Raw genomic sequence first — 27,366 nt, 5'->3', positions numbered from 1 at the left:
GGTGTGTTTTCATTTGGATATATTAATATTAGGTTCTTAAGCACACACTGCCATTGATCTGTTCTCTTCAAATTTGGGAGCAGCTTCAAATGCCCAGAAGCAAAGAAACAGAAGGAGAAAAATGAAGACCTAAATGACACAGAGGTCAGTGGGCCAGAGCAAGCTGACTCAGTGTGTGTGTGAACAGGTGACAGAAACAGTGTTTTCATTTCTGAGATAAAGAACTGTGCTCAAGAAGAGCTATGAACTCCCCGTGCTATGATGAGAAGTCCAAAGTAAAATCTAGGAATTCAGGTTTCTTAAAAATTGTGAATCTAGTTCCTTCACTGATGTTTAGTAGTGGAACTACATCTTGGAAGGGCAGAAGAAAACTTCCAAAGAGAACTGTGGTTTCTGGCATAGAATTTCCCCTCGCAAATTCCCACAGTACTTTTTCCTTTGCTTAGTCCTGATTTCAGGGCTCAGTGATATGCTGACATCGCTGAGCGCTGTGGCCAGCCAGCACGGCCCATGCAGGTAGGGAGGCTGCGCTCTGTGACAGTCTATGGCTTTGGAAGAGTTATTCTGTGGATTTTGAACCTCTTAAAAATTCTGGCTTGATATTTGTCATGAAACTCAAAAGGGAAAAATGATATCAACAAATAAACACTTTTAGAAACAAAAACAGTTTTGGTTAACAATATTATATCATAAATATTGCTAAGCAAATTGCTGAAAGATACACATATTACATCTTAGAGCTAAGGAATACCTTGCCATAATAAAGACTTACTTGTTTAATTCTTGGTTTTTGCTTTTGACTCAAATCAAAATTCCAAAATCTACCTCCTGCTCCTATGCTAATTCACAAGGTAATTTCAGTTTTTAAAGGACCCCAAAAGGATTTCCTAAGTATCCTGAGTTGAGTCCATGTGCTAAATACCATTTGCAAATGATCATTAATTCACTGAATTAGTTTGACATCTTATCTCATGTTGTTGTAAATGTTAAAAATACATGAACATATTTCCTATACAGGCTATGAGCCATAGTTCAGACTGATGTTTGGAAGGGAGACTCTTTTTTCCTTAAGATTTTATTTATTTATGAGAGACACACAGAGAGAGGCAGAGACACATGCAGGGGGATAAGCAGGCTCCTCGCAAGGAGCCTGATGTGGGACTCGATCCCGGGACTCAGGATCATGCCCTGAGCTGAAGGCAGCCGTTCAACTGCTGAACGACCCAGGCATCCCAGAAGGGAGACTCTTAATTCATATAAATCCAATGACAAAATCTGCATTGTAGTCTAATAATTTCAATGTAAGAGGGACATCTGATGATATAAGATGGTTCTATGTAAAGTCTATTTTGGAAAGCTTTAGAAAATGCCCTCCTGTTTCACCTACTTCGTAAGTCCTAGATTTTTATATATTATGGTAACTTCACCACTATCACAAATAACTTGAATGGTCATGCAGTCTCTGACAAGGTACAAAACACAGGATTTGTTCCTGTAACTTTATGATGAGCTCTCCAATACAACTTAATGTAATTATGAAACCTCACCACATCTTTTACCAAATGAATACTGTAATCTATTGGGACTCAAATACTTTCCACTGAGAATAATTTAAAAGTGAAAATCACTTGGTCAGGAAGCAACAATAAGCGTGCCCATGGGATTTTGTCTCCTATAATAGCAGGTGTCCCTCATTCTTGGATTTTCTAACCATTTCTTCCCAAGCTGTTAGAAAAACAGGCTTCTCTTTCTCAATTCCTTTCATGACAGGCAGGCATGGGGAAAGTAATGAGACAGTGGTAACAGGGTACAATGAGTAATGGGGAGTCTGAGAGCTTTGCATTCTTAGGATGGACCATTTCTCTGCTTATTTGCAGTTAAAAGTGTGTGTGGCCTCTGTGTCTGCAGTGAAGTGAATGGTGTACTATCCACTGTGGAAACACACTTGTCAAAGATGGCACTACTGCTAGTGAAACACACTAGGTAAATGGTGGTTTGGTACCTGTCCTTGTTATCTGCTTTTGGTTTATCTCAGGGTAGGTAAAGAGTAGCTCCAAATGAACAATCCATGTATGTGAGGGCTTCTCCAAATGCCATCAGCATGAGCCCCCTGATTAAAATTTCAGTTCTGACTCAGTAAGTAGGGGTGGGGGGTGCTGAGGCTCTGCATTTTTCACAAGTTTTCTGCCAATGCTGGTGTTACTGGACTGCAGACCCTCCTCCGAGAAGCCAGGACATACTGGTTTAGCTATGGGCACATACCTTGGTTGCCAGAGGACTTCAACTTTGGCATCCTTCTGAAGCCCTGGAGACAGACACACTGATTCCTTATTTCTCCCTGCTGTATTAAGCAGACATGAGTGCCTCAACAAATGTGTAGGTTAAGGGTGTAGCCAGATGTTGACCATGCTGATGGGGTCCCAGAGGGCGCACCGGAACCTGGCTTCAGCATGTGGCTGTGCTGGCCATCACATGGGGGCATCGTACTGACTGCCATGGGCTGTCTTGGCCGATGTGGGCTGCTGCAAGGTGGCTGATCTTAGCTTTAGGTGGCTGAGGCCCAGACACTAAAAGGCATGTAAAAGCCTTTGTGAGTAGGCTAACTCCTAGGGGAAAAAAAAAAACCCATCTGTCCTATATAGGGCAGGCTTTTTGGATACGGATGGACTAGACTGTTTTTGCTGCTATGGCTATGCTTCGTGGTGGATTCTGGGGAAGCAGGTATATAGGTTCCCAGCATTGCCATAAGCACACACCTATATAAGGGCTCAGGTCGGTGCTTCTTCGCTATGGGAGCACGTACATGGTGTTCACCTAGAAGCCTGTTCATAGTATTGATGCTGGAGGCCACTCTAGACTACTGTGTTAGGGCCTGAGGGGATGGGCCCAAGGGAGCAGAAGAGCTCAACCACTCCTTAGATGTCTCTAAGAAGGTATCTAGCTCTGGATGGTTAGGTTCAGGCCTAATAGATTTGGGGTCTTGAGGAGTACATGTCAAGATTTGGTCCTCAGCAGAACCCCTAAGGCTAGAGATTTAAAACATTCATTGGAAATGGAAATATCCATTCTTGAATGTGGGGGGGGGGTGTTTCTTGGAGGGAGGTGTAGTTTCTGAACTTTGCAGGAAGGCAGCAATACCATTGAGGATAGAGAGTGTAAGACAGTTTTGTCTGAGGTGTGCTATATACTGCCCTGCAATTAACCTCCTATTGGGAAGACCACCCCCGCCCTCTGCCCGCCCCAAGTTCACAGACCGCAGACATGCATAGACTGCAAGGTACTTCCTGCTTTTCCCATTTCTCACAGTTCTGTGGGTCTCCAGACAATGTGTTTGGGTTGGACCCAGTGTGAGTTCTAGGAAGGGACATTTGGGCTGGGGGTTGCCTGACTTTCCACATCAGGTGAGAGTGGGGGCCTTGAAGTGATAATCACATATTCTGTGAACACTTAGGAATCTTTCTGAAAAGAACTTCAGTGTAACCACAACCATTCAAATGAGAGTCCCGAAGCTGATAGAATGAAACACTTAACCCGGACACCACAAGCCTCAGCTGACACTGGGCAGATAAGAAATTAGCAGGGAGGAATTGTAATATCTGTAAAAAGGGCAACATAATGTGATCAGACTTGTAATTAAAGTCTTTTGACATTAACTTGTAAACAAGTTTAATCTGTGAATGTTAATTTTTACCCAGGAGGGGGCTCCTGCTTAAAATTTTTGTCTAACCCCATTTCTCCACCCTGAGAGTTAGCTTTTGGCAGCCATGTTCTGGGTGGAATGAACCAGGAGCCAGGCTCTCCACTATCTTATTGTCCTAATTAACTAGTATGCTGAACAATCTACAATTTTGTGCTTTATTAATTAGTCACTTACCAGAGTTTTTAATGGCCAATCTCATATTCACACAGATACTCTTCTCTATCAACAAGGCAGATAAAATTCACGGAGTGTCATTTTATTTCTCGACAGCTGCTTCTCAATACCCCATCAGTGCAATACACGAACAGTACATCTGTGGTCTGGCTTCAGGACCTAATTACTATGGATAATTATGGATACTCCCATGGAGAGAAGCTAGAACAAGGTGCTCCGGACGCATCTTTTTTTTTTTTGTTGAGATGCAAAGCTGGACAAACTTTGGCTCGTAACTGAAGCTGAGTTTTCATTTTTGTTGTATGTGCCCATCAAAGGGCACAGATGAAATTCTCAAAGTATAGACAGGAGAAAGGCTTTATCAGACAAAAGTGGACTTAAGTAGTTTCCTTCATTAGGTGGTTCAAATAATTTCGCAATATACCTAAACTAAAGATGGTTTGCATCTCAAACACAGGCCTTTTTTAAAAAAATCAGACTGTCTTAGCTATATCATAGATAGGCTGTACAAATTCCTTTTTAGAAATTATTTAGCTTTTATAATGCAAAATTAAAATGTATTCTCCCCATATCACTTCCCTACTCCTTTATATATCCTACTAACACCCACAGAGAGGCTCTGGTGATAATTTCAGAAGATACCACTGACTTTTGATATAATTTATGGGGGGAAAATGGCAAGTAAACTGCTTCATAGATTACTCATGCTCTATATTTACATTTTATAAATTCCTTGTATCAACACTTTATAAAACTTTCATCATTTTACTCGACATAATATTCAGCATATAAAAAAGGAGTTTGAGAAGAGACATTATGTTGTGTAATAAACAGCCTTGAGGAGGATTAAAATTTTTCCTTGATTCTTTTATGCTTAAAGGCCTTAATAACTGTATTTGTGTGTTTTAGAATCCAATTAGTAACTACATTACATATGCATAACTATCATTTGTATACCAGTTACATTTATTAAAACATTAATTCCCTCATACAAAGCACCTCTGATAGGACCTATGTATAGTTACAATTCCCCCATCCCAGTTTTCATCCAACCATTCTCTTTAATCAGAGAAGTTACTACTAAACTACCAATTTGTATGGCTTGACAGTGATGCAGGTGATGCTTTTCCAGTATAGGAATCGATCTGTGTTGACTCTTGTAGAGCAAAACAAATACTACATATTTGCTAGAAGGCTGTCAAGGTGAAGGGGGCTTTTGTGGTCATGTCAACAATAACCAACTAATTGGCTCAGCCATGGAGAGGACTGTAGTATTATATGCTTCTAACCAGCTGAGTGCAAGACCTGACTGGGTACGTGTGTGTGTGCATTTTCTTCATTCTAAAGAGAAACATATACAGACTTTCCTTTTCTGCATCAGTCATTAAAATGAAGCTTATCTTGTAAGGGAGTTTTTTACTTTATCGCATTGTTAATCCATTCTATGAGAGCTCAAAGGCCCAAGTCAGAAACATCAGGAAATGCAGACATCATCTGAGGTTCAGTATGGCCATAGGACCTCTGTAATAGCATAGCACTCGTGTGCCCAGGCACCATCTAGGAAGCCCGGGTGGAAAATTCAACACTATCAGGTCTTTTGAAGATATTTACGTAGCAAGCAGAAATTTGAGGGACCAGTAAAATCCACTCAATCAAAATAATTAATGGTTTTCTTTGCTGCCAAGTCTCTACCTACAGGATTCTAGGCAGGTCCTCAGTATACAGAATACCACAGAATAGGCACCACAGAATAGGCATTATCTGTTTTTGTGATCTCTTCTCTAGAGCTACACACAAAGAGCTGCTAGCTAGCTCTATAGGTGAGCCTGTGGCATTCCACGGACTGCTGTCCTTGCCTCTGTTAATGCTGCAACCAAAACCTAAAAATCACAGGAAGCCACTTTCCCAAGAACTGGGAAACTCAGAAGTGAGGAAGTAGACATTTGATCTTACAGGTGGTTCAATATTCACTGAACCAAATCTCTCTGGTAACTGTTTTTTTTTTTTTTTAAGATTTTATTTATTTATTCATGAGAGACACAGAGAGAGAGGCAGAGACACAGGCAGAGGGAGAAGCAGCCCCCGTGCAAGGAGCCTGATGTGGGACTTGGTCCTGGATCCAGGGATCAGGCCCTGAGCTGGAGGCAGATGCTCAACCTCTGAGCCACCCGGGCATCTCATGTTGGTAAGTTTTGAATGGTTCACTCATTCTGGGGAGAACCTGCTATCTCTCTGTGTTCCTCTTTCTATGTTAAGGATGATTTCCAGTTATCAATGGGATGTAACACTTGCACCCATAACTAGCTTTACAGTAGTCAGTCAAAAATATTTGTTGAAGGGTGCCTGGCCGGTAGAGCATGTGATTCTCGATCTTGGGGTAGCAAGTTTGAGCCCCATGTGGGGTATAGATTTTATTTTTAAATAAAATCTCTCTTTTTAAAGATTTTTATTTATTCATTCATGAGAAACACAGAGAGAGGCAGGGACACAGGGGGAGGGAGAAGCAGGCTCCCTGCCCGGGACTCCGGGATCACCCCCTGAGCCAAAGGCAGGTGCTAAACCGTTGATCCACCCAGAGATCCCTATTTTTAAATAAAATCTTAAAAAATATATTTGTTGAGTACCTATTAGAAGGTGCTTGGTGAGGATTTCTGAAATATACAGGGGTCTCACTAGCTTCCCTCAGGGAACCCATATGCCCTCTACTCAAATGCTCTGCCTGCCTGGATTGCAAGATAATTTAAGATACTTTCTGCTTCATATCAAAATCAGTTCTTTGGCAGTTCATGGTGCCACAATAAATACATAAAGACCCATTTGGGATTAGCCTTTAGAGATTTTGGATATTTCACATTAGTTATTCCACAAGAAATGCAAAATTATATACATATGTATATATACATATGTGTATGTATATATACATATGTAAGTGTATAGTAATTTTTGTCATAGTTATAATACATATAATAAGCAAAAGCTGTATGTATTATAACATATATATGAAGTAAATATATGACAAATTTTTAAAAAACTACAAAATGCACTTTGGTTAGATACAGTGGCAGGAGGGATTTTGATGCAGCCTTGGTTGTAAATTGACTGCATTTTGAGAGATTTTAAGTTATTAGTTATTTAAGGTTATTTGTACATCTACTAAAATAGCTGGCCCACACATAATCCCTGTTGCTTAGATAAAAAGAAAATAAATATTTAAAGGCATCATACTTAAGGTAGAGATCTCAGTTAACAGGCCCTCTTGAGCCAATGCTCACGTGGAAAGTGAGTGGCAAGCACGGATGCCTGTTTGCTCAGATTAACTACCCCTATGGCCTAAAAAGAGCAATCAATGCAAACAAACCCAGGAATATTGTACCTCAGGTGCCCTGTTGACATTAAGTTGGGTGGCACAGAGCCTGAAGAGCAGGAGAGACCCGCAGCCTGGTGGGACAGAGACCCACGGCCAGGTGTCCCCAGGGCTGCATGTGGGGACCTGGTGCGAAGGACAAAGTTGGGCGGTCGAGGCCCGGGCAGCACCACGGCACACGGTGCATCTGCCGTCTGGCTTCCACACCTAATTCTCGTGTGTGTCTCCATCTGTGTCCTCGCCCTCCGTCGTTTCCTTCCCTTATGTCATGTTAGGTGTAAGAGCAGTTTCCAGGTAGACTGTGCCCACCTGCCACCAGCTGACCTCCAGCACTGAGGAGCAGGACGGATTCTCGGTGTTGGGGACCAGCAAAACACCTGGCTGCACATTACCTGGGCTATTTCTCAAAGAGGGAAAAGGGACTTGCCTGCGACGTGGTTCATTTGGGGGGAAAAGGCAGGACTGGTCCCATTTGTACCCACTTCCCTTCACACTTCTCACACACCCTCACCCTGCTTCCAATCTCTAATACCTCAAATAGTCATGCACAGGCTTCTGGGATGCTGAACCCCAAGTGAAAAGAAGCTTGCAGGGTCTTCCAGAGATTTTATGCTTCCAAAAAATGTCTCGTGACGCCCCCCCTTTTTTTCTTAAAGTGGGATAAAAAAAATCCTTATTCAGGAAAATGGTCACTAGCTCCCCAGTGTCTCCCAAATGTCATACCTCCTCTGAGTGAATTCAGGAGAGCAGACGCTGGACTATGTGCAACCAGTACACCCTCAGTGCCCCCAGCTTGACCGTAAAGCCACTAGGACTCACAGCACTGGGGGACAGCTAATTCATAACTAACGTGGAAGCTGACCCTCCCAAGCTGTACGTGTCTTCTCTGATCGGCACCTGTCACAGCTGTGTTTTGTTAAACCCAACTTCAGAGGCTGCCTCCACCAAGAATTGTTTCCTGATCTTCCCATCTGGATGTGCCTCCCCTTTGGGATGCTCCAGCCCTTGGTCCTCTCTCATAGCTCATATCACAACTATGTGGTATTATAAGCTGCTTCACAACTAATGGCACTCCCACCCTCCTTCCAGTCAAACAAGACCCCTGGGGTTATCATTTCCATCTTATTTACACCTGACATTCCAGTAAAGCATGGTTGGATGCCATGATTCTCCACAGTAGCTGCAGTTAAAATTTACTGAGCCCTTCGAGTGTGGGCATGCTGATAAACAATTGATAGGAAGGATCTCAGTCTCATATGGTCTTTGTAATGACTTGTACAATTGTCACAGTATTACTATCCCCACTATAGGATACACAACCTCAGAGAAGGTCCATTTTGTTCCCCAAATGGGCCAAAAATGATTTCACCTCAGAACCCTTGCACTGGCTATTTCCTCTGCCCGGGCCCATGTTCCCCAGATATGCACATACTTCCTACCTACTTGCTTCAAGGGTTTGCTCAAGACACCCTATCATGGGGAGCTTCCCGGTTGCCCCACCTTCTGACATCCCTACTTCCCTTACTCTTTCTCCCTATGGCTCTTCTTACTATAGAATAACCTACCCGCATTAGACCATACCTCCAAGAGGACAGGGGCCTGGGCCTGTCTTGTTTACAGGTGTGTATCTACCACCTAGAGGAAGACCTGCACAGAACAGATACTCAGTAAATCCTTGTTGAATTAAACTCGACCATCTAAGGTAATTGAGCAAGTATCTGATAGAACCAAGCTAGTAACTGATGCACCCATATCTGGCTTCAACCATGCTCTTATCCACTGCCTTTTGTATTTGTGAACTCAAAGCAATGCAGGAATAATTCTTTTTTCTTCATCTGCAATTAAACTCACTATTCTTACTCATTCTTTTACTTGTTCATCCCTTAGATATTATAATTAGCCAGAGTCTTTGGGACTTAGGCCAACATTCACTACTGTCAACATTTATGTGTTGGGTCCCACCTTTCCTTGTTTGCTAGCTTACTGCCCAGTCATCTTCCCCCCTGCCCCGAGACTTCTCTGCACCATCCTACCGGTTGGTATACACAGTTTCCTGGGTACCATGTTTTCCTCCTGTTTTATGCCCTTACCCGGGATGCATCTGCCAAGTGCTGTAACTTTCTAGGAAAGGGGGCATAGGAAATCAATTTTGTCAGTACTAGCAAGACTGACTTGCTATCTGACTCTGCCTTTATATGGATAATTTGACTAGGTATAGATTTGAGGCAAATAAGAACTCTCCCCAGAACTTTGTGAGCACACCACCTGATTGTTGTTTACTCCCCACGATTGCTACTGCAAGTCAGGTGGCATCTGTTTTATTTCTCTCCAGTGGTCTGAGAGTCTTTTATGTTGGTGCTTTGAAATTTCATGATGCAGAATGTGGAAATGTCCTATTCCGGGCATGGAGGCATTTCCTTTAAAGGTACAGGTCCCTCAGGTCTGAGGAATTGTGCCGTATTGCTTCTTTGGTCTTGCTTCCCCTCCATTCCCTTTCTGGGGCTCCAATAATGTGTTAGATCTCTTGGGCGTGTCTTGTATGCATTATTATTGCATTATTCTCAGAGTTTCTATCTCCTTCCCTATATGGCTATCTTCTGAGCATTTCCCAGTCGTTCTATCAGATTTTTTATATGGGTAGTGATATTTTTACAGCCTATAAAGATTTTCTTGTTCTTTGATCCTCTCATGTATCACCCACGTCTTATTTAATAAACACAAGATGTTCTTAAATCCTTTTCAATACTGATCCTAAAGTTTTTCCTTGTTTCCTTTAATCTCTTTTATTCTGTAAATTATGTTTTTTCTGAGATACAGTTCATTTTTCTATTTTCTTTCATGACACTAATTCTCCCCAATTCCTCAGTAATCCCTACTAATTTATCATATTTGAGAAAGAAAAACCTGGCAGTAGTTTCTCCTAATACAACATAAATGGAAGTATTTTCCACTAAATGTCCCTGAGTTAGACTTTATGATGGGGAGGGTGGGGCCTATGGGCTGGCATTCTTCTTGAGCATGAGAGGGTGAAGGGCAGTCCAACCCCCCTTCCAGCGTACCACCCACATGCCTGTGTGATATAAACTTTGTCTAGGTCACCAGCAGGCAAACCCGAGTCTACCTTTCTCTGTTTGTTCAGGAACAACTTTCTCAGTTTCTTCAGGAGACCACTCCTGTTCTTCACTCTGGAGTAAGCACTGGCTACGGGGTCGCCATCTTGATAGGAGGGAGGGTAAGGAGTGGGAGGAAGAAGTTGACTTAACGTGTGTCAAGCACCAACTTCCCATGAAGCTTCTATCATTAGCCTCATGTCTCTCCCTAAACCCCAGCTCAATTCTGACAATTGAGCAGGTCCAAGAATTCACTGAAGACAGCCAGTCCACCTCCACCATGCCGACAGAGCAGATTGTTGGGAGAAACTTCTACATTTTAATTGCTCATCACTCCTATCTATTTCGCTTTCTAGAAGATTTATGGCTTGCTTTTGATGAGACTCACCCGCTGGCCTCTGTGTTCTTGTCTCTTTTATGGCTTACCCATTGTAATTCTGTACTTTATTCTTCCAAGGCTCTGGACAGAGGGGAGGCAAATGCGTGGACAGAGTATGCCATCTTGAATCACTGTCTAAGATACGTTTTCATTTTTTAATTTACATTTTCCCAGTTTTCAGTTAAAGCATGATCAAAATCATGTAAGTGTAAGTGATATTGAAAAAGATAGATTTGATAGATTTCTACATAAGTTGCCACTTTACTACAAAGGTACAAAAAAGAACCATTTGCCCCATTTTAACTAGCAAGGTCGCCGTGTGGTAGGAAGGCCAGGGGAGGTATTAGTTTCTGTGGATCAGCAAAAAAGACACCAGCTAGGTCTTTGGGGCCACTTAACATCCCAAACTCTTAGTTCCAGATCCAGCCACCAACTTACAGTAATGGGATGTTAAAATGACTATCTCCCTGATGCAAGTTTGGTGTGGACATAAAGCAGACAGAATCAGATATGAGTCTGAGAGCGACTTCACGTAGGATGTCTGATCATCATTTCTGTGCATCCTGACTCTGGGAAGAGAGAGGCAGCAGGCAACAGGTTCAGAGGAGGTCTGCTGAAGAGAATTAGTCCCCACCCTCTCGGAGGGCAAGCTTGGAGACAGTGGGCTTCCATGCGGCCACCTGGATGTGAGGTCCCTGCCTATGAAGTGAGGTCCCAAAACGCTGGAGGCCAAAGGGCTGACAAAACGATCACTTTGCTGGTGGAAGCGGGAGGAGGTCAATGTGCGGGGATCGGACATTGGGGTGCAGGATGCCAGACGCAGCACACGGGAGAGACTGTATTTATTATGTGCTGATCTATAAAATAGCCTGGACTGGGCGCCTGAGCTCTGAGAGCAAGAACTTCTGAGGAAGAATCGGCCCGAGGGCCACAGCCAGCAGGGAATGCAGGGGAACTTCTGCAGCTGGGGACGAGACCCCCAGGGAGAAAAATCCGCCTTCACCACCTTTAAAAGGAGATTAAAGTGTTGGTTGATATCACAGGCTGATCACATTCTAATTAATAAATTTAAACTAGAAATTTTTGTTTTACTGAAGGGGGAGCAGAAGGTTCACAAAAACTGAGTGTTTGTCCATGGGGCAGGGAGGGATCGCCTCTGGGAAATGCAATTGAAAGGAGCAGTGGCAGCCAGATATCCTGTTGCATAGACCTCCCAAGTGGCAGGTGTTAAACAAACTGGCTCATTACTTCAGTAGAGTTCATGTTTCCTTTGAGAACCTGACAATGGAGACTGGAAAGCATTTATATGGTATTTAGGTGGGGTTTCTTTCTTTCTTATAACAAGTGCGCCTGGGAGCATTAGTGCAAAGAATGGAATTGAAATCGCCAAATATGCGGAATTTGGGATTTATAGCATGTGACACATTCCAAATACTGAGTTGTAGGTCCACTTGGCAGAGGTAAAAGATGGACATCCCTTGACCAAATTCTTGTCCATATTAGCCAGTTTTGATTATAATCACTGGTTAAGAATCTGCATTTAATTCATTTCATTTTTACCTCAAAATAAGCTTCTGATGTTTGATTGAACTTTAATACATATTTACAACTCAGATTTCTACTTTTAATAGGATTAATTTTGCTCTGAAGTAGGAAATGAAAGGATCATGCTGTTTTCATTACAGAAGTGAAGAAAAAATAGGTACAGGTGAAGTCATATTCAGTAGGATATTGACACATTTTTGAGATATTTTTGCTTGCTTCAAACTCACCAGCTACTTAAGTAAGTTAAAAATTGGCACTGTAGGGATGCTTGGGTGGCTCAGCGGTTGAGATCCCAGAGTCCCAGAATCGCGTCTCACATTGGGCTCTTTGCGTGGAGCCTGCTTCTCCCTCTGCCTGTGTCTCTGCCTCTATCTCTGTATTTCTCATGAATAAATAAATAAAATCTTTTTAAAAATTGGCACTGTATTTCTACATTCTTGGTGTTTTTCTTCAATAAGAAAAAAAATATACGGACTTATCCTTATATCATGTATATTTAAGAGTATAGAGAAGTGGGACTCAAAGCGATCTGGGTTCAAATCACATCCCTGTCACTTCCAGCCAAGTAACTCTGGGCAAGGAACTTCTCATGGAGAAGCCTCAGTTTCCAGATCTGTAGAATGTGGCAAAAATCACACCTACCTCCTTAAGCTGCTGGAAACTACACGAGATACAATTTGCAAAGTGTCTGGCACAATGCCTGGCATGTAGCAAATGCTTTACATTGCAGTATGGGGCTTTTTAAAACACAATTTTATTCATCATGCACAAAATGAATAAATTTAACTTTTAAACTACAAAAAAAAATAAGCAACCTGTCAAGAGAATAATGTAGGATCTAGTTATGCCGTTCATTTAGCTTTCTTCCTCTATCATTTGTAAGTGATAATTTTTCAACAGTCACATTGCAAACTAAGTGTGTGTGTATGGGGGACCGGGGGGATGGGAGCAGGGATTCCAGTGCCTTCCCAGGTGTTTCCCTGCTTGTTTTTTCTGGTCAATGTATCCTCTGCTCAGTCCCCAGAATGGAGTCTTTAAAGTGCAAATCAGATCATGTGGGCTGTCTGCTAGGGAAGTTACAGGCCCCTTATTACTCATCTCCCACTCTCCCCACTCTCCCCACCTCTACCATCCATGTCTGGCGCAGGAAACCCTGAACTGCTGGCAGTCTCTACCCATCACACTCCCCATCTTGTCTGCTCTTGGACTTGATTCCAGCTACCATTCTTCACGGTTCCATCTATGCCCCTTAGCTCTGGGGCTACCATCAAGGAAGCATCCATGGTACACATGACACTACCGTGGGATGCCCCTGCAGGATATTCCCACGGAACCAAAATCTACCTTGTCCCAGCATGGGAACTGAAATGGTCTATTCATCTATCTGGTCCAAATCCGGGTCTCTTGAGGGCAAAGATGACCTCTCACTCACCTCTGTATGTCCAACATAGAACCCACCATGTTTTCAGATTCAAAAGTTCTCCTTTGGGGACCCCTGGGTGGCTCAGTGGTTGAGCGTCTGCCCTCATCTCAGGGTGTGACCCCAGGGTCCTGGGATCGAATCTCACATCGGGCTCCCCTCAGGGAGCCTGCTTCTCCCTCTGCCTATGTCCCTGCCTCTCTCTGTGTCTCTCATGACTAAATAAAATAAAATCTTTTAAAAAAAGTTAAAAAAAAAAGATCTGCGGGATCCCTGGGTGGCTCAGCAGTTTAGCGCCTGCCTTCAGCCCAGGGCCTGATCCTGGAGACCCAGGATCGAGTCCCACATCAGGCTCCCCTTACGGTGCCTGCTTCTCCCTCTGCCTGTGTCTCTGCCTCTCTCTCTCTGTGTCTCTGTGTCTCTCATGGATAAATAAATAAAATCTTTTTTTTAAAAAAATCTGCTTTGTGTCTGAGGCAAGAACGAATGACTTCTTCCTTACACACCAAGTTAGCATGGTGGTATTATTAAATAAAATGAATGGACTTTTCCTGGGCCAGGAAATGTGCTCATACTTTATATACATTATCTTATTTATGTCTAAATTACACAAATAGATACATACCATTGTGACCCCCCCACCGGGTGAGAGAGCCATTTCAAGAAGTGTGTAATGTACCTAATATTAGGGACCTTGGACAAGGCAGAGCTGGATTTCCACTCAGGCACTGTTTTATGATGAAATGAGATCCTGAGGAGGAGGAGGGGGGCATAGAATGAAAACATTCTAAGTGATCTTTGGATCCTGAGGACGTAACACCTGAGAAATCACACTTTCCTAGGTTGAATCTGAATCTGGTGTTTTCCCAGAGAGCTGGAACTCTGAGATTTCTGGCCACACTTCATAAAGTTTGGCCACTGGGAAGATCTAGTGGAAAATGTGGAAAAAATCAGCCTACTACAGCTGATGGCTCGAAATCCTCAGACAGAACTTTCAATCTCTGGAAGTGATTGTAGCTGAACAATAAAAACTGCTTGGAAACATCCTGTACATTTTTTGTTTCCAGTTTTCCTCCTCCCCTTGTTCCATGGACCAATCCCTGCCTTCAGTAGGATTTCCCCACCATTCTTCACTGAAACGGATTCACCAATGTCATCGGTGGAACATGCATTGTCTTCTTAATTGCATTAGACACAGTATATTGACCTTCAACCTTGAGACATGCTCTTCTTCTGGCTTCTAAGAAATGACATTGACTTACACTTCTGGTTATCCCTTTTTCTGCATCTTCTCAGCTCCCAGACCTGTACATCTATGGGGCAATCAGCACGCAATCCTTGGGACCTCTTCTCTCTACCCTTACTTCCCAGGCGATCTCTTCTAGATTCGTGGTCTTAAATATCTTCTACCTGCTTTGATCTCTAGCCTGGGCTACCCCCTGAACTCTGACCCTTGGATTTAACTAAGTTCATGTGCATTTTGATTCTGTTAGACAGATACCACAAGTTCAAAACCAAGATCTTAATATTACTAGCACGGCCTCAAATCCAACCAGAGTCCTCTGCCGCTGGTCCTACCTCGGTCCATGGGGACTCTGTTCTTTTGGGTGTTGGGTCTCCCTGAGTCTTCTGTCTTCCACCGACACCACATAGTCTGTGAGCCAATCTGCGCAGCTCTACCATGTATCTGCATTCAGAATTACACTACTTTTCATAACCTCCATGGCTACCATCCTAGCCCAAGCCATGATCCTTTCTTGTTTAGATTACTGCAATAACCTCCTGACTGGCATCGTGGCTCCTGCTCTTTTTTTTTTTTATAGCCTTTTTTTTTTTAATTTATTTATGATAGTCACAGAGAGAGAGAGAGAGAGAGAGAGAGAGAGAGAGAGAGAGGCGCAGAGACATAGGCAGAGGGAGAAGCAGGCTCCATGCACCGGGAGCCCGATGTGGGATTCGATCCCGGGTCTCCAGGATCACGCCCTGGGCCAAAGGCAGGCGCCAAACCACTGAGCCACCCAGGGATCCCCGTGGCTCCTGCTCTTGATCTCACTGCATTCTTCCACCAATAGCCAGAGAGACCCTGTTACAAACAAGGTCAACTTATGTCACTCCTCAGTTCAAATCCTCATTGGCTCCCGTGGATTTGGCACAGCCAACCATCTTAAGTCCTCATCAAGACTTACACTCTCTCTTTCACCCCCATCTGGCTGCTCGTGTCATTTCTTTGCCCCCCTTCTCTGTGATCCACCCTTGCTGTTCTACAAACATACCAGACATACCCCCACTTACCAGCCTTGGAACTTGCTACTCTTTCTGTTTCAGAACATGGTTCCCCACATATCAATAGGGCCATCTCCCTTACATCCTTCAGGACTGACTCAAAAGTCACCTTCTAATTAGAGCTTTCCCTGGCCACTCTACCAAACTATTTATCCTGCTGATTTTCTGTCTTCTCCATTTGAAATGAGGCTAGGGATTTTGGTTGATATTGATCACTGCTCTATTGCTAGGGTCTAAATCATTTCGGGAACATAAGAGGTGCTTAATAATTACTGAATGAATGAACTCATTCAATAGTGAAAGTCACTCCTTCTCCCATATTTGTACTTCGTCATGACCAGTGACAAATCTCAAAAATCAAAACCCTGAAAATCCAAAAGCTATTTTTCAGTCTTGACTTTAATTGTGCTTTCAATTAGCAAACCAGGTGGCTCCAAACTTTACGACGCCTGGAATGGTATCAAGCACACAGATTAGATATGGGAGGGGGGGTCCCAAAGCTCCAATATTCCTGATCTTTTGCAAATGTTAGAGTCTGTCCCCCTACCTTTTCCGGGACATAGCTTTCTAATTTCTAAATGGGGAATATGATCTTATGCCACTCAAGTATTTATGTAGAGTTATAGAGTAATTTTAAACTCAAAAACCACCAGCAGCAATTTACATGAGAAAATCTTTAAATGAATATTTAAAAGCATGCATTTTAAACAAAATAATTCAAACATTAAAAGTGTTCATTGAGCTCTAAAATTAAGACTCATCAATGGCACACAGATTTTTTTTTTCCTACCAGGTAGCATGATGAAATATGGTCAGAAAATCTGAAAAAAAAAAAACTATATGGAAATGCACGGGCAAGAAGAGACGGCACATTGTGTCCACATTGGAATTGTGTGGACTTCAGGGAAGTGCTCAGTACGCCCCTACCCTCAAACACACACACACACTCCACACCAAATCCTCAGAAACACTCATTCCAGATTTTACAGAGAGTAAGCGATTTTCGCAACATATTTACTTTTAAAACCTCTTCCTAAATTCAGTAACATAAAGAGGACTGAGGCTTTCCTTCTGCCCCATTCACACTCCCCAAACTCTCCAGCAGACCTGTATTCACTCCCTGTTTTCTCCAAGATGATTAAGTGGAAGAAGCACCTGTTTGGGATATATAATCAGGAGGAGAAAGAACTGGAAATTAAGCTCTTGGTTTCTCTCCCCAGGTTTGCACAGGAAACCAAAGGGCTGTTAGCAAGCCACAGGGCTCTCTGGGACTCAGGCTCCTCCCGCTGGTGGCTGAGGAGGGCAAAGAGGGAGGCTTTTAGTCCCCTGGAGGCTCCCTAGCTGGTTCCCCACTCCTTGACTGATCTAGTAACTTGTTTGACAAATTTTTAAGACAAAGTTTCCAAACCTATATACACAAAGTTTCCATACGGGTCTCTTAGCCACCTCTGCCATCCATCCGGACTGCTAATCCTGAGTCCTTACTTTATAGATATGTTGGTGCCGCCACTGGGTTGGCATTAATGATCATCTACCTCCAAAATTCTCTTACAGAGCGTGAGAGAGAATATTTTCATTTCGGTAAACACAGCTAGCATAATTTGCGGGCAGCGGAATTCCAGCCTGCATCCTGTTATACCAGGCCAATCCACACTGGCAATTACTGCGCTGAATTAAAGAAGCCCTTGGACACCTGCCTCTTGTATGCAACAAGTTCCTTTTTTAAAAAAAAAATCCTATTTATCTTCACAGTCATCTATTTATGTCAAGAAAGGAAACATATGAGCACAGCATCTGTTACTAGAGTGACACAATTACCAAATACTTTCATAAGAGGGAAAAAAAATCAACAATAACTCCCGTTCGTTGTCAGGTGCTTTAGGAGACAAAACATTAGTCTTTCAATCACAGTGTCTTGTTTAAGCTGAACAGATGGCGCTACCAGCAGAGAATCACCAGCTCAGCCTGGTCTTTGATGGGCATAAGGACCACAGAAATGTCACCTCCTCTGAACTGGCAGAGATAAGCAGGTTTCTTATCACAGATTCAGGCCAGCCCACCTCCTCTGTCCCTGTGATAAGCAGGTAGCGAATTCAAGGGACTTCATTACTAGTCACTTTGCCCCCATTGTTAGACTCTATGTAAATACAACGACCTAGGTATGGGGCAGTCCTTTACTTTTCCCAGTAACTAAATTCAGACAAAATATGTAAAGACTTGAATAAATTAGAGCCATAACAAAGTAGTAATGATTCAAGGCAGTGAATCGTTGTTTACTTTTTCACTACTATGGAAATCTGTGTAAACTGAATGATGGCCGCTTTGGGCAAATCTCACATTTTTCTACAGGGAAATGTAGGTAACTATAGGTGATCGTCCAGATTTTGCGTTTTTTATTTGCTTTGCTCGTTTTCTGGATATCATCAACAGGTCTGTGTGGTTCTCTATGAGATTTGACTTCATTTAGGGATGGCTTAGCCTTCAGATCTGGGAGACAGAGGGAGGGAGAGAGCAACCGAGAGACAGAGACTCAGGGTTGGTGGGGGAGCCAGAGAGACCCGAGTTTGAGGGGCCGCATCGCCTCCCGTGAAGTACGGGGCACGTCTGCGTTTAGACACCGTGGGCCGGGGACGCCCGGCTGCCCCCACCCCTGCGGACGCCCGGGCGGGTGCGCTCGGTCCGCGCCCCGCGCAGCGCCCGGGCCCCGGGGCGGAGCCGCGCGGGGCGGCGGCGGGCCGGTTACCTGCCAGGCTGCCCGGCCTCTGGAGGGTGGCCGTGGCGTACAGCTCCTGCGAGTGCTTGCTGTACTGCTCGGACGCGTGCACCAGGCGCTTGGTGGGCGACAGGGTGGCGTACGTGCCGATGGTGGAGCTCAGCTGGTGGATGGGAGACGAGGAGATGGTGGACTGCACGGTGGGGGGCGAGGTCACGCGGATCGGGGACAGGCCGGCCGAGGACACGACGATGTTGATGGGCGAGCTGGTGCTGTAGGACTTGGCCAGGCGGCTGGGCGACTGCTTGGGCGAGGAGCCGCGCGGCGCGGCGTAGGCGGCGCCCTCGGGGGCCGAGCCGCCGCGCTGCAGCTTGGTGGGCGAGCCCCCCTGCGGGGCGGCCAGCGGGGAGCCCCCGCGCGGCGGCGCGGGCAGCGTGGAGCTGGAGTAGTAGAGCGCGGCGGCGGCGGCGGCGGCGGCGGCGGGCGGCGCGTCGGGCAGGTGGAAGGCGCTGCCCAGGCTGGGCGCGAACGGCTCCCGCGGCGGCGGCGGCGGCGGCGGCGCGGGCTCGGGCCCCGCCAGGTGCGCCGCGCGGCTCGAGGTGCCCTGTGCGCGGGAGAGGAGAGAACACGCGCGCTTAGCCAGCGGGCAGCCCGGGGCGCCCCGCCCCTCCGCCCTCCGCGCGGCCCGGCCCGGCCCGGCCCGGCCCGGCCAGGGGCCCTGGGCGCCCCCGGCCTTCGCGGGACCCTCAGGCAGAGGGGCGGGGCTAGGGAATCACGTCTGGCGAGGGGGACAGTGTCGTGCTTCCATACCTAAGACGTCTCTGGAACAGCAGAGGCATCGCGTTAGTCACCTACGGATCTGCAAAAGGCCGCCCGACGGGCCATCATGATCTGCTTGAATGCAATCACGATCCGTTCGTCCTCATGAGAAATCAAGGCACCAAGTCCCCCACCTCCACCCCCACGGTCATCTCACTGGACACAGGCTCTACCTCCAAAACTGGTTAAGTCGCATACTTATCTGGAGAACATCGAGAATAAGCATACTTCTCAGAGTTTATTCTGTTGCTATTGTCGTATTGATTCTTCTTTTTTGGGCCCGGGAAGTTAAAAGGAGGGAAAAATATGAAGTCAAAATAAATAACCCTTGATCTTTCAGTATTAAAAAAAAAAAAGCGCTTCTAGAGGAGTCAGAGCAATTGCAAATGAAAGACTAAAAAAGCCTCCCTTTTCTAGATTTTAACCCTGGGCCACAAATCTTTCAGCATCTCTCTCTCTCTCTCTCTAGCTGGCTTTTAAGAGCCCCCTGCAGCTGTGTCTTCAAATTGAAACCCAGTTGCCTCTCATTTATTTACAAGAACACAAAAGACAACAAGGGCTGGGGTGGAGCTGGAGAGACAGTTGGAGGGGAAAGCACTTTCCTTGAATCTTGTCCAGAGACAAATTTGCATGCGAATGAAAACACTACATTGTCAACCACTTCTGGGCAGGAGGTCTGGGATCTTCCTGGCTTTCCCGGGGGAGCAGAAAGGTTTTTGAGAGCAGCCTGGTGTGAAAAGGGGGTAGGACTGTGCACAGGGAAAGAAACTGGGAAAGAAGGTTTTGAAATTAGGGGTGAGAACTGAGTGGGAAGGAGGAAGTGGGTAAGATGCAGGGAAGGGGGAGAGAGACGGAACAGATGCCATCCATTAAAAGTTTCAATGCTGCCTCTCCACCAGCTTTGGAATGGCAACTGGCAAATAGCAGCCTGGGCACCTCCATCCACACACACGTCACATCCCAAATGTTATCTGGAGGTCAGGTTCATGGGAAGATTCGAGGGAGTTAATGCGGCAAAATCAAAATCTTCTATAAGGGCAGTGGATGAGAGGGGACAAATGGTTTGTCAAAAGGCACTGTGTACGTCTCTGCGTGCACACACTTATATGCGGTGTATGTATTTTACATATTTGTGTATATTCTGTTTCAGTCCACTGACATGCTCTCCTTGAGCAAACTCTAGTCAGGCTCCTCTGAACTCTCTTCTCCAATAGCCCCTGGTTCTGGGAGCTTCTGTGTTCATCTCTGTGTTGCCCAGGCTTAGCAAGATCCCGTGCAGTCAGTGTAGCCAGAAGGCCCCAGGCTCCATGGCGGATGGCCCTGCATGTGGGACCCGGTGCCTCATGCCCGGCTAGCTGCCAGGTGCCTTCTCAGCATGGGGTGGGGGGGCAGTCAGAGTCCCCTTCCGCCTGATGTTTCCTCCTAGCAATTTTCTGCCCACTGACTCCACCCTGTAAATCCTACTTTTCCTCATTGAAGTAAGGATAGGACCTAGTTCATTACCACGATCTCTTTTCCCCTACTAAAGGAGGGATTTTTTTTCCTGAATAAAATCTATATTTACCAAAAAAAAATCTATATTTACCACTTTAATGTCCAGCCCTAGTTCTCCTTTAACACCATGGAGCAATTCTTTTGAATGTAATGATAAGAGTGAAAGTGAAATGTAAACACCACACCTTTGTTCAGTAAGGGGTCTCCAGCCACTAGAACAAGGCCTGATTCCTAGTAGAGATACCATGGATATTTGCAGAATAAAGGAATAGTTAATAAAGCTGGTCCCAAGTCCTTGGCATTGGCTATGGGGACAGGGGTGGGGGGGATGTGTGGAGGATGGTGGAGAAGCTCTGCAGAACTGGTGTGCTCATCCTGAGCCCCGAGATAGATTCTGGCATCATCCAGAGTCATAAGGGTGCTGCTTGCTTCCAGTTTTGCTTCCATCCCAGCAGAAGGTCTGAGCATGAAATGTATAGGCTGGGCTCTTGAACCTGACTGCAGGTTAAACACCAGCGGAGGAGCTTTTTAAAAAATCTATGTATGCATGCTATACTCTAGCCATTCACGTGATCTCTGGAGGTGGCACTCAAGCATCAGGCTTTTTTTAGGAAGCTCTCCAGATGATTCCAGTGTGCATCCAAATAGAAGAGCAACTTCTCCCTAAAGCAGTGGTTTTCCAAGTGTTGTCACTGCCCACTATCAGCATCAGCCCACCCTTATGGAATCAGAAATTCTGGGACAGGGGTCCAAGGAGCTGTTTTAACAGGGTTTTACGTGTGTGTGTATGTGTGTGTATGTGTGTGTGTGTGTGTGTTTTAAAGATTTTTAAAATTTAGTTTTGAGAGACCCAGAGAGAGGCAGAGACATAGGCAGAGGGAGAAGCAGGCTCCCTATGGGGAGCCTGTTGCAGACTGGATCCCAGAACCCTGGGATCATGACCCAAGCCAAAGGCAGACACTCAACACCTGAGCCACCCAGGCGCCCCTGTTTTAACAGGTTCTAAAGGTGATTATGGTGCTCACTAGTTTACAAGCCACTGATCTAGAAGAGATTCTGATTCAGGGGTCTGGAGTGAGCCTGAGAGCCCACATTTCTAACAATCTCCCAGGGAAGGCGGATGCCGCTGATAGGAGAACCACCGCTAAAGCTGTAGACGGGGACCTTCTTCCTTCACTTGTCTTCTGAAGATCTCCTGGGGCCTAAGCTACATTCCACTGTGTAGAACCCAGCTGACAAGTAGCAGAAAAGCCTACAACAGAAATTTTCTCTAAACTTTTCCCACAGGAGCATAAGGAGGAGAAAGAACCACAGAGGCTCTTCAGAGAGTCCCCTGCATTGGAACAAAGCCTTTGGAACAGATACTTTGTGCTATGTCTTGGATATATAACATTCAGAATAACCCTATGTGACATTAACGATGCTATTACCAAGTTGCATAATTTTTAATAAAACGAATACTCAAGTATACTGATATAAATTAAAATAACACTACGTAGAACTCTAGGATTTAAACACTAGAATGATGCAGGAACTAGGAAAACCCTGATCACGCTTTGCACACATTTGATTTCCCTCAATCTGTTGGAACGTCTAGTCTCAGGAGCGCTAATTGCTAAATATTATTGTCTCAAAAGATTCCTTAAATGGCCCCTAAATCTGTGGATGCTTTGAGAACTTCCATAATAGCTCCAGATATTTTGATAGGCTATAGCAGCCAATTAAAAAAGTTTTTTAAATATTGTAGGATCTTGGTGAAGTTTTGCCACTTTTTTACATGAAAAAAATTAAAACATAAAAGATATTTATATGCTCTTTAGGGTTAGTATTGTTCATGTCAGAAATGTTCTACCCAATATGGTTGCCACCAGACACAGAAGCCTACTGGGTACTTAACATCGGATTTTAACACATATTTAATTTTAATTAATTTGAACTTAAATAGGCAAATGTAACTGGTGGCCTACCTTACTGGACTTTTATATCAGCCCCTCTGCAGTTTACAATAAATAACCTGGGGGTGTTAGGCTCCATTTGGATGGCTGTGGAATTAATAAGGGCCCAAGAGCGGTTCTTTGGTTACACAGAGAATTCTGTTTCTTCAGCATCAATTGGACAAAAGCAGTAGTCTTTTGGGAGCTTGTTTCCACTCTTGTGGTTATGTTTTGTCTCATTACGCAATTTTATTTAGCAACTCTTAGCCAGTTAAGGATACAAAATCCGTGCCTCAGACCCAAGTTTGTTACTACCCAAGTCACTGTGTTAAAAATAAGTAGACTTTTAACACGCATAATATGTCACCCACTTAACTGTCATAGGAGCTCAATTTTATTTTATTTATTTATTTATTTTTTTTTATGATAGTCACAGAGAGAGGGAGGCAGAGAGGCAGAGACACAGGCAGAGGGAGAAGCAGGCTCCATGCACCGGGAGCCCGACGTGGGACCCGATCCCGGGTCTCCAGGATCGCGCCCTGGGCCAAAGGCAGGCGCCAAACCACTGCGCCACCCAGGGACCCCCAGGAGCTCAATTTTACCTTAAAAGTATATTAACACCATAGGGATGCCAGGTGGCTCAGCAGTTGAGCAGCTACCTTTGTTTGGCCCCAGGTGTGATCCTGGTCCAGGGATCCAGTCCCTCACTGGGCTCCCTGCAGGGAGCCTGCTTCTCCTGTTTATGTCTCTGCCTCTCTCCCCGTGTCTCTCATGAATAAATAAATAAAAAATTTTTAAGCATATTAACACTATGCTACTAGACATCCAATTTTATTTTATTTTTTTTAAGATTTTATTTATTTATTCATGAGAAACACACACACACAGAGAGAGAGAGAGAGAGAGAGAGAGAGAGAGAGAGAGACAGAGGGAGAAGCAGGCTCCATGTAGGGAGCCCAATGTGGGACTCGATCCCGGGTCTCCAGGATCAGGCCCTGGGCTGAAGGCAGTGCTAAACCGCTGAGCCACCCAGGCTGCCCTACACATTCAATTTTAAAGGTAGAGTTCCAAAACTTCACTTAAAAAAAAAAATCCCAAAACAGTAACATCAACAAAAACCTCATGACTATTAAACCTTCTTCTCTAAGGATATTTGTAAATGCATTAAAAATTGAAGTAATCTTTTTATTGATGATGAGACCGTTAAAATGATATAAAAATGTCTATATACTTAGAGCAGATTGTTCCCCAATACTATATTGGGTCATAGTATGAGCTTTTGAGAAGGACAATTTCTGTTGGGTGTCTCCTTCCTCAGTTCTTTGGAACAGACCAACCCAGAGGGCTACTTTATTTGCTTTTCCTACCCCTCCAAAATAAGAGACACACCTATGTGACATTAACAAGGAACTAGAACATTGTCAAATAGACACTCCGGTTAAATAGTTTCCAATGGGCTGAGTTTGGTGTACCCTAAATGTCTTTCCTTTCTTGCTTCCCATTATGGAAAATCATCAAGAGAAAAGTGAAACATTACTTCCAGTTCCAATGGATACTTTATGAACATTATATCTCATGTAAAAAAATGTAGATTTTTTTTTAAAAATGAGACATGAACAATACACATAACTTATCAAAGCTCTTATAAATTAGGTATTTCATCTGCATAATAGTTATAAGTTTTGGATGGGACAGATTGAGAATACACCATAGTTGTGATTTGTATATTGTACGTTTGCATGAGTTTGTGTGTGTGTGTGTGTGTGTGTACGTACATTGAAGCCTCTTGTGTAATTGTGGAGTGCTTTTCATACCTATTTGATGAAAGTGTTTAAGGGGAGAATATAAGGGCTCCTAGGTGGCTCAGTGGTTGAGCATCTGCCTTCAGCTCAGGGTGTGATCCCGGGTCCTCAGATCAAGTCCCGCATTGGGCTCCCTGCATGGAGCCTGCTTCTCTCTCTGCCTATGTCCCTGCCTCTCTCTGTGTGTCTCTCATGAATAAATAAATAAATAAATAAATAAATAAATAAATAAATAAATAAATTCTTTTAAAAAAAAGGAGAGGAGAATGTATTTTCAAAATCTAGTACAAAGAATATTAAAATGGGAGTTTAGGTAATATATACATTATTCCCATTACTCATTAACCAACAGTATTCAAGATCCATGCATTAATGCATTCTCTAACTCAATAAACCATTAACTAGCACTTGTTATATTTCATGTACAAATGAGGAGTTTGTTCTTGAAGGCCTCTCTGCAATCCTTTTAGGTGAAATATTTTACCTTGACATTATTCTGGAGATCTATCATTATTTGTACAGAATAATACCAGGCTAACAATTATGACTTGTTCTTTTCTAGAAGTTTGAGCACCTGAAAATATGGTGTTCTTGGACTAGAACGTGGCATTGGCCTCAACATGGAGCAGAGTTGCTTTCTCATCCCTTCACATTTTATCTTCTGTAAAGGGAGTAGGAATGGGCCTGGGAGGTGACATGGGGAAAAAAATTCTCCATACTCAGAATCCTATTTAATCCTCATTCTTCGGAGATTGGGCAGTGCCAAAAAACCACAACAAAACCCTGCTATGCTGCAGCCAGTTAACAAAAGACTTGACAGCCGGGCTGTCTAAGGAATCTTGACTTCAAATCATGAGTAAGCTGTGTCATTGTGGTAAACACCACATTTTATAAAGAGGTCCATGATTTATGGGCAGTCTTCGTGAAGATGCATTTAGACCTGCCAAGTTTCCTGGATTTGTCAGCAAGGTCCCTAACTCTGGGTCAGGAGGAGTATTTGCCCAGAATGCTGGGCAGCCGGGCTTACACTGTCAGGAATGGGCAGTTGAACTCCCTGTGAAGTCCCAGAGGGAGCCTGATGACTTGGGATCAGCTGTCCATTCTCCCACCAGCCGTATCCATCACTGTCATTTTCCTGGAATTACCATCAGTCTGCTGAGCCTAATAATTAATGACGCAGATATTCCTGGTTGTGGTGGCTAAGGAGGTCCTGGGCAAAAACAATGTTGTGAGAGGCAGAGCTGAAGGAGCCTTTCAGAGGAAGGCAGAGGCAAAAGGCCAGTGGGAGAGAACCCACACAGAGAGACGATATTGACTGGATGAGGAGGGGGGTGCGTGGCTGTTCAAGAGAATACAAATAAGAAAATAAAAGCAATGACTGAAGAATATTTGTCTGATGAGTTAAGAGGTCAGAATAGTCTTTAAATGCTAAAAAAATCCCCAAAACCAAAACAACAGAGCAGGGCTTGAAGATGACATCTTTGATTAAATACGTTGCTAAACCAGAACAATCTGGTATTAGCAACATGCTGTTGATTAAAACATCTGAGAACATGCAGAACTTTCCTAGAGCAACTCTGTACACTCAGGTGGATAAAGCCATTTACCCTCGCGACTTGGAAAAGAAAAGATACCACGACTTCCAGTAATGCCAACAGTCTCATTTAGGTATAGTCCAAAATGTTCCTCTCATACAACACAATTAAAAAGAATCTATATTCCCAAATAAGTTCTGTGCCCTTGAACTTATTCATTGGGATGAATTACACTCACTGGAATCCTACTATCCTTGCTCCCCCAATTTTGGTTATCTTCTCTCTTGAAATTAACTTTAGAAGAAATGCCACTCTTCCCAAATAATTTCCAAGGTAGAAAATCCTAGTGCCGTGAGAAAGGTCTGATTTTGGAAATAACCAAGTAAAATCATCAAGAGCCTTGTCTAGCAATTCCCCTGGGGAGCACTGGTTCTGGTAACAACAAACATGAAACATAAAGAGACCGCTTCTGTTCACACTGTCCTTGGAGTCATCACTGCTGGATTTACCTGGTGGTGGTGACCTTGCATGGACAGTGACAGCTAGTGCCCAGAACAAAGTAAACTTCATTGGAAAATCAAGGAGTTTGGAAGGAATTTCTTCTTCAGAAGAGAACAATTTAGTGAAAAGGGCCATAAGAGCTATAATCTTTGAGATAAAAATGGAGACCACTCTCATTGCTTTCTCTTTGCATCAGGGTCCCACGATTCAAGAGAGAGGGTGCAAGAGAGCAGGTGCTCTTGCAAACCTTTCATCCTTGTCACTGCAGTGAGAAGGAGGAGCTTGTGGATCTATTTTCCCAGGGTTTCCCAGACACTAGTACAAACCGGGTGGTGCAGATTTTTGCATCCTGGGTGATGATTTTTCCTATCCTCTGTCCTCTCTATATTAAAGGTATGATTACGGTCATTATCCATAAGTATTCAGAAAAGTATTTCATATGGCCATTAAAAGGCTCTACCAAAAAATAAATAAATAAATAAATAAATAAATAAATAAATAATAAATAAATAAATAAATAATAAATAAATAAATAAATAAATATAAAAGGCTCTACCAATGGAGGGGTGCCTGGGTGGCTCAGACACTTGAGT

At 44.0% G+C, this 27,366-nt stretch overlaps 1 protein-coding gene across 2 annotated transcripts in view; it reads right to left on the bottom strand.

Moving 5' to 3' along the window:
- CTNND2 (catenin delta 2) overlaps nt 1-27,366 on the bottom strand; it is a 918,117-nt gene that overhangs the window by 368,930 nt on the left and 521,821 nt on the right. For both annotated transcript variants that reach the window (XM_055308537.1, XM_055308538.1), the window contains exon 7: nt 18,719-19,292. In XM_055308537.1, the coding sequence (XP_055164512.1) occupies nt 18,719-19,292 (574 nt within the window). The remainder of the gene's footprint in view (nt 1-18,718; nt 19,293-27,366) is intronic.

This window comes from Nyctereutes procyonoides, unplaced genomic scaffold, assembly GCF_905146905.1.
Source record: "Nyctereutes procyonoides isolate TBG_1078 unplaced genomic scaffold, NYPRO_anot_genome, whole genome shotgun sequence".
NCBI classification, from domain to species: domain Eukaryota; kingdom Metazoa; phylum Chordata; class Mammalia; order Carnivora; family Canidae; genus Nyctereutes; species Nyctereutes procyonoides.
Note: the sequence above shows the minus strand (reverse complement) of the source record. Positions and strands in the feature narration are given on the sequence as shown.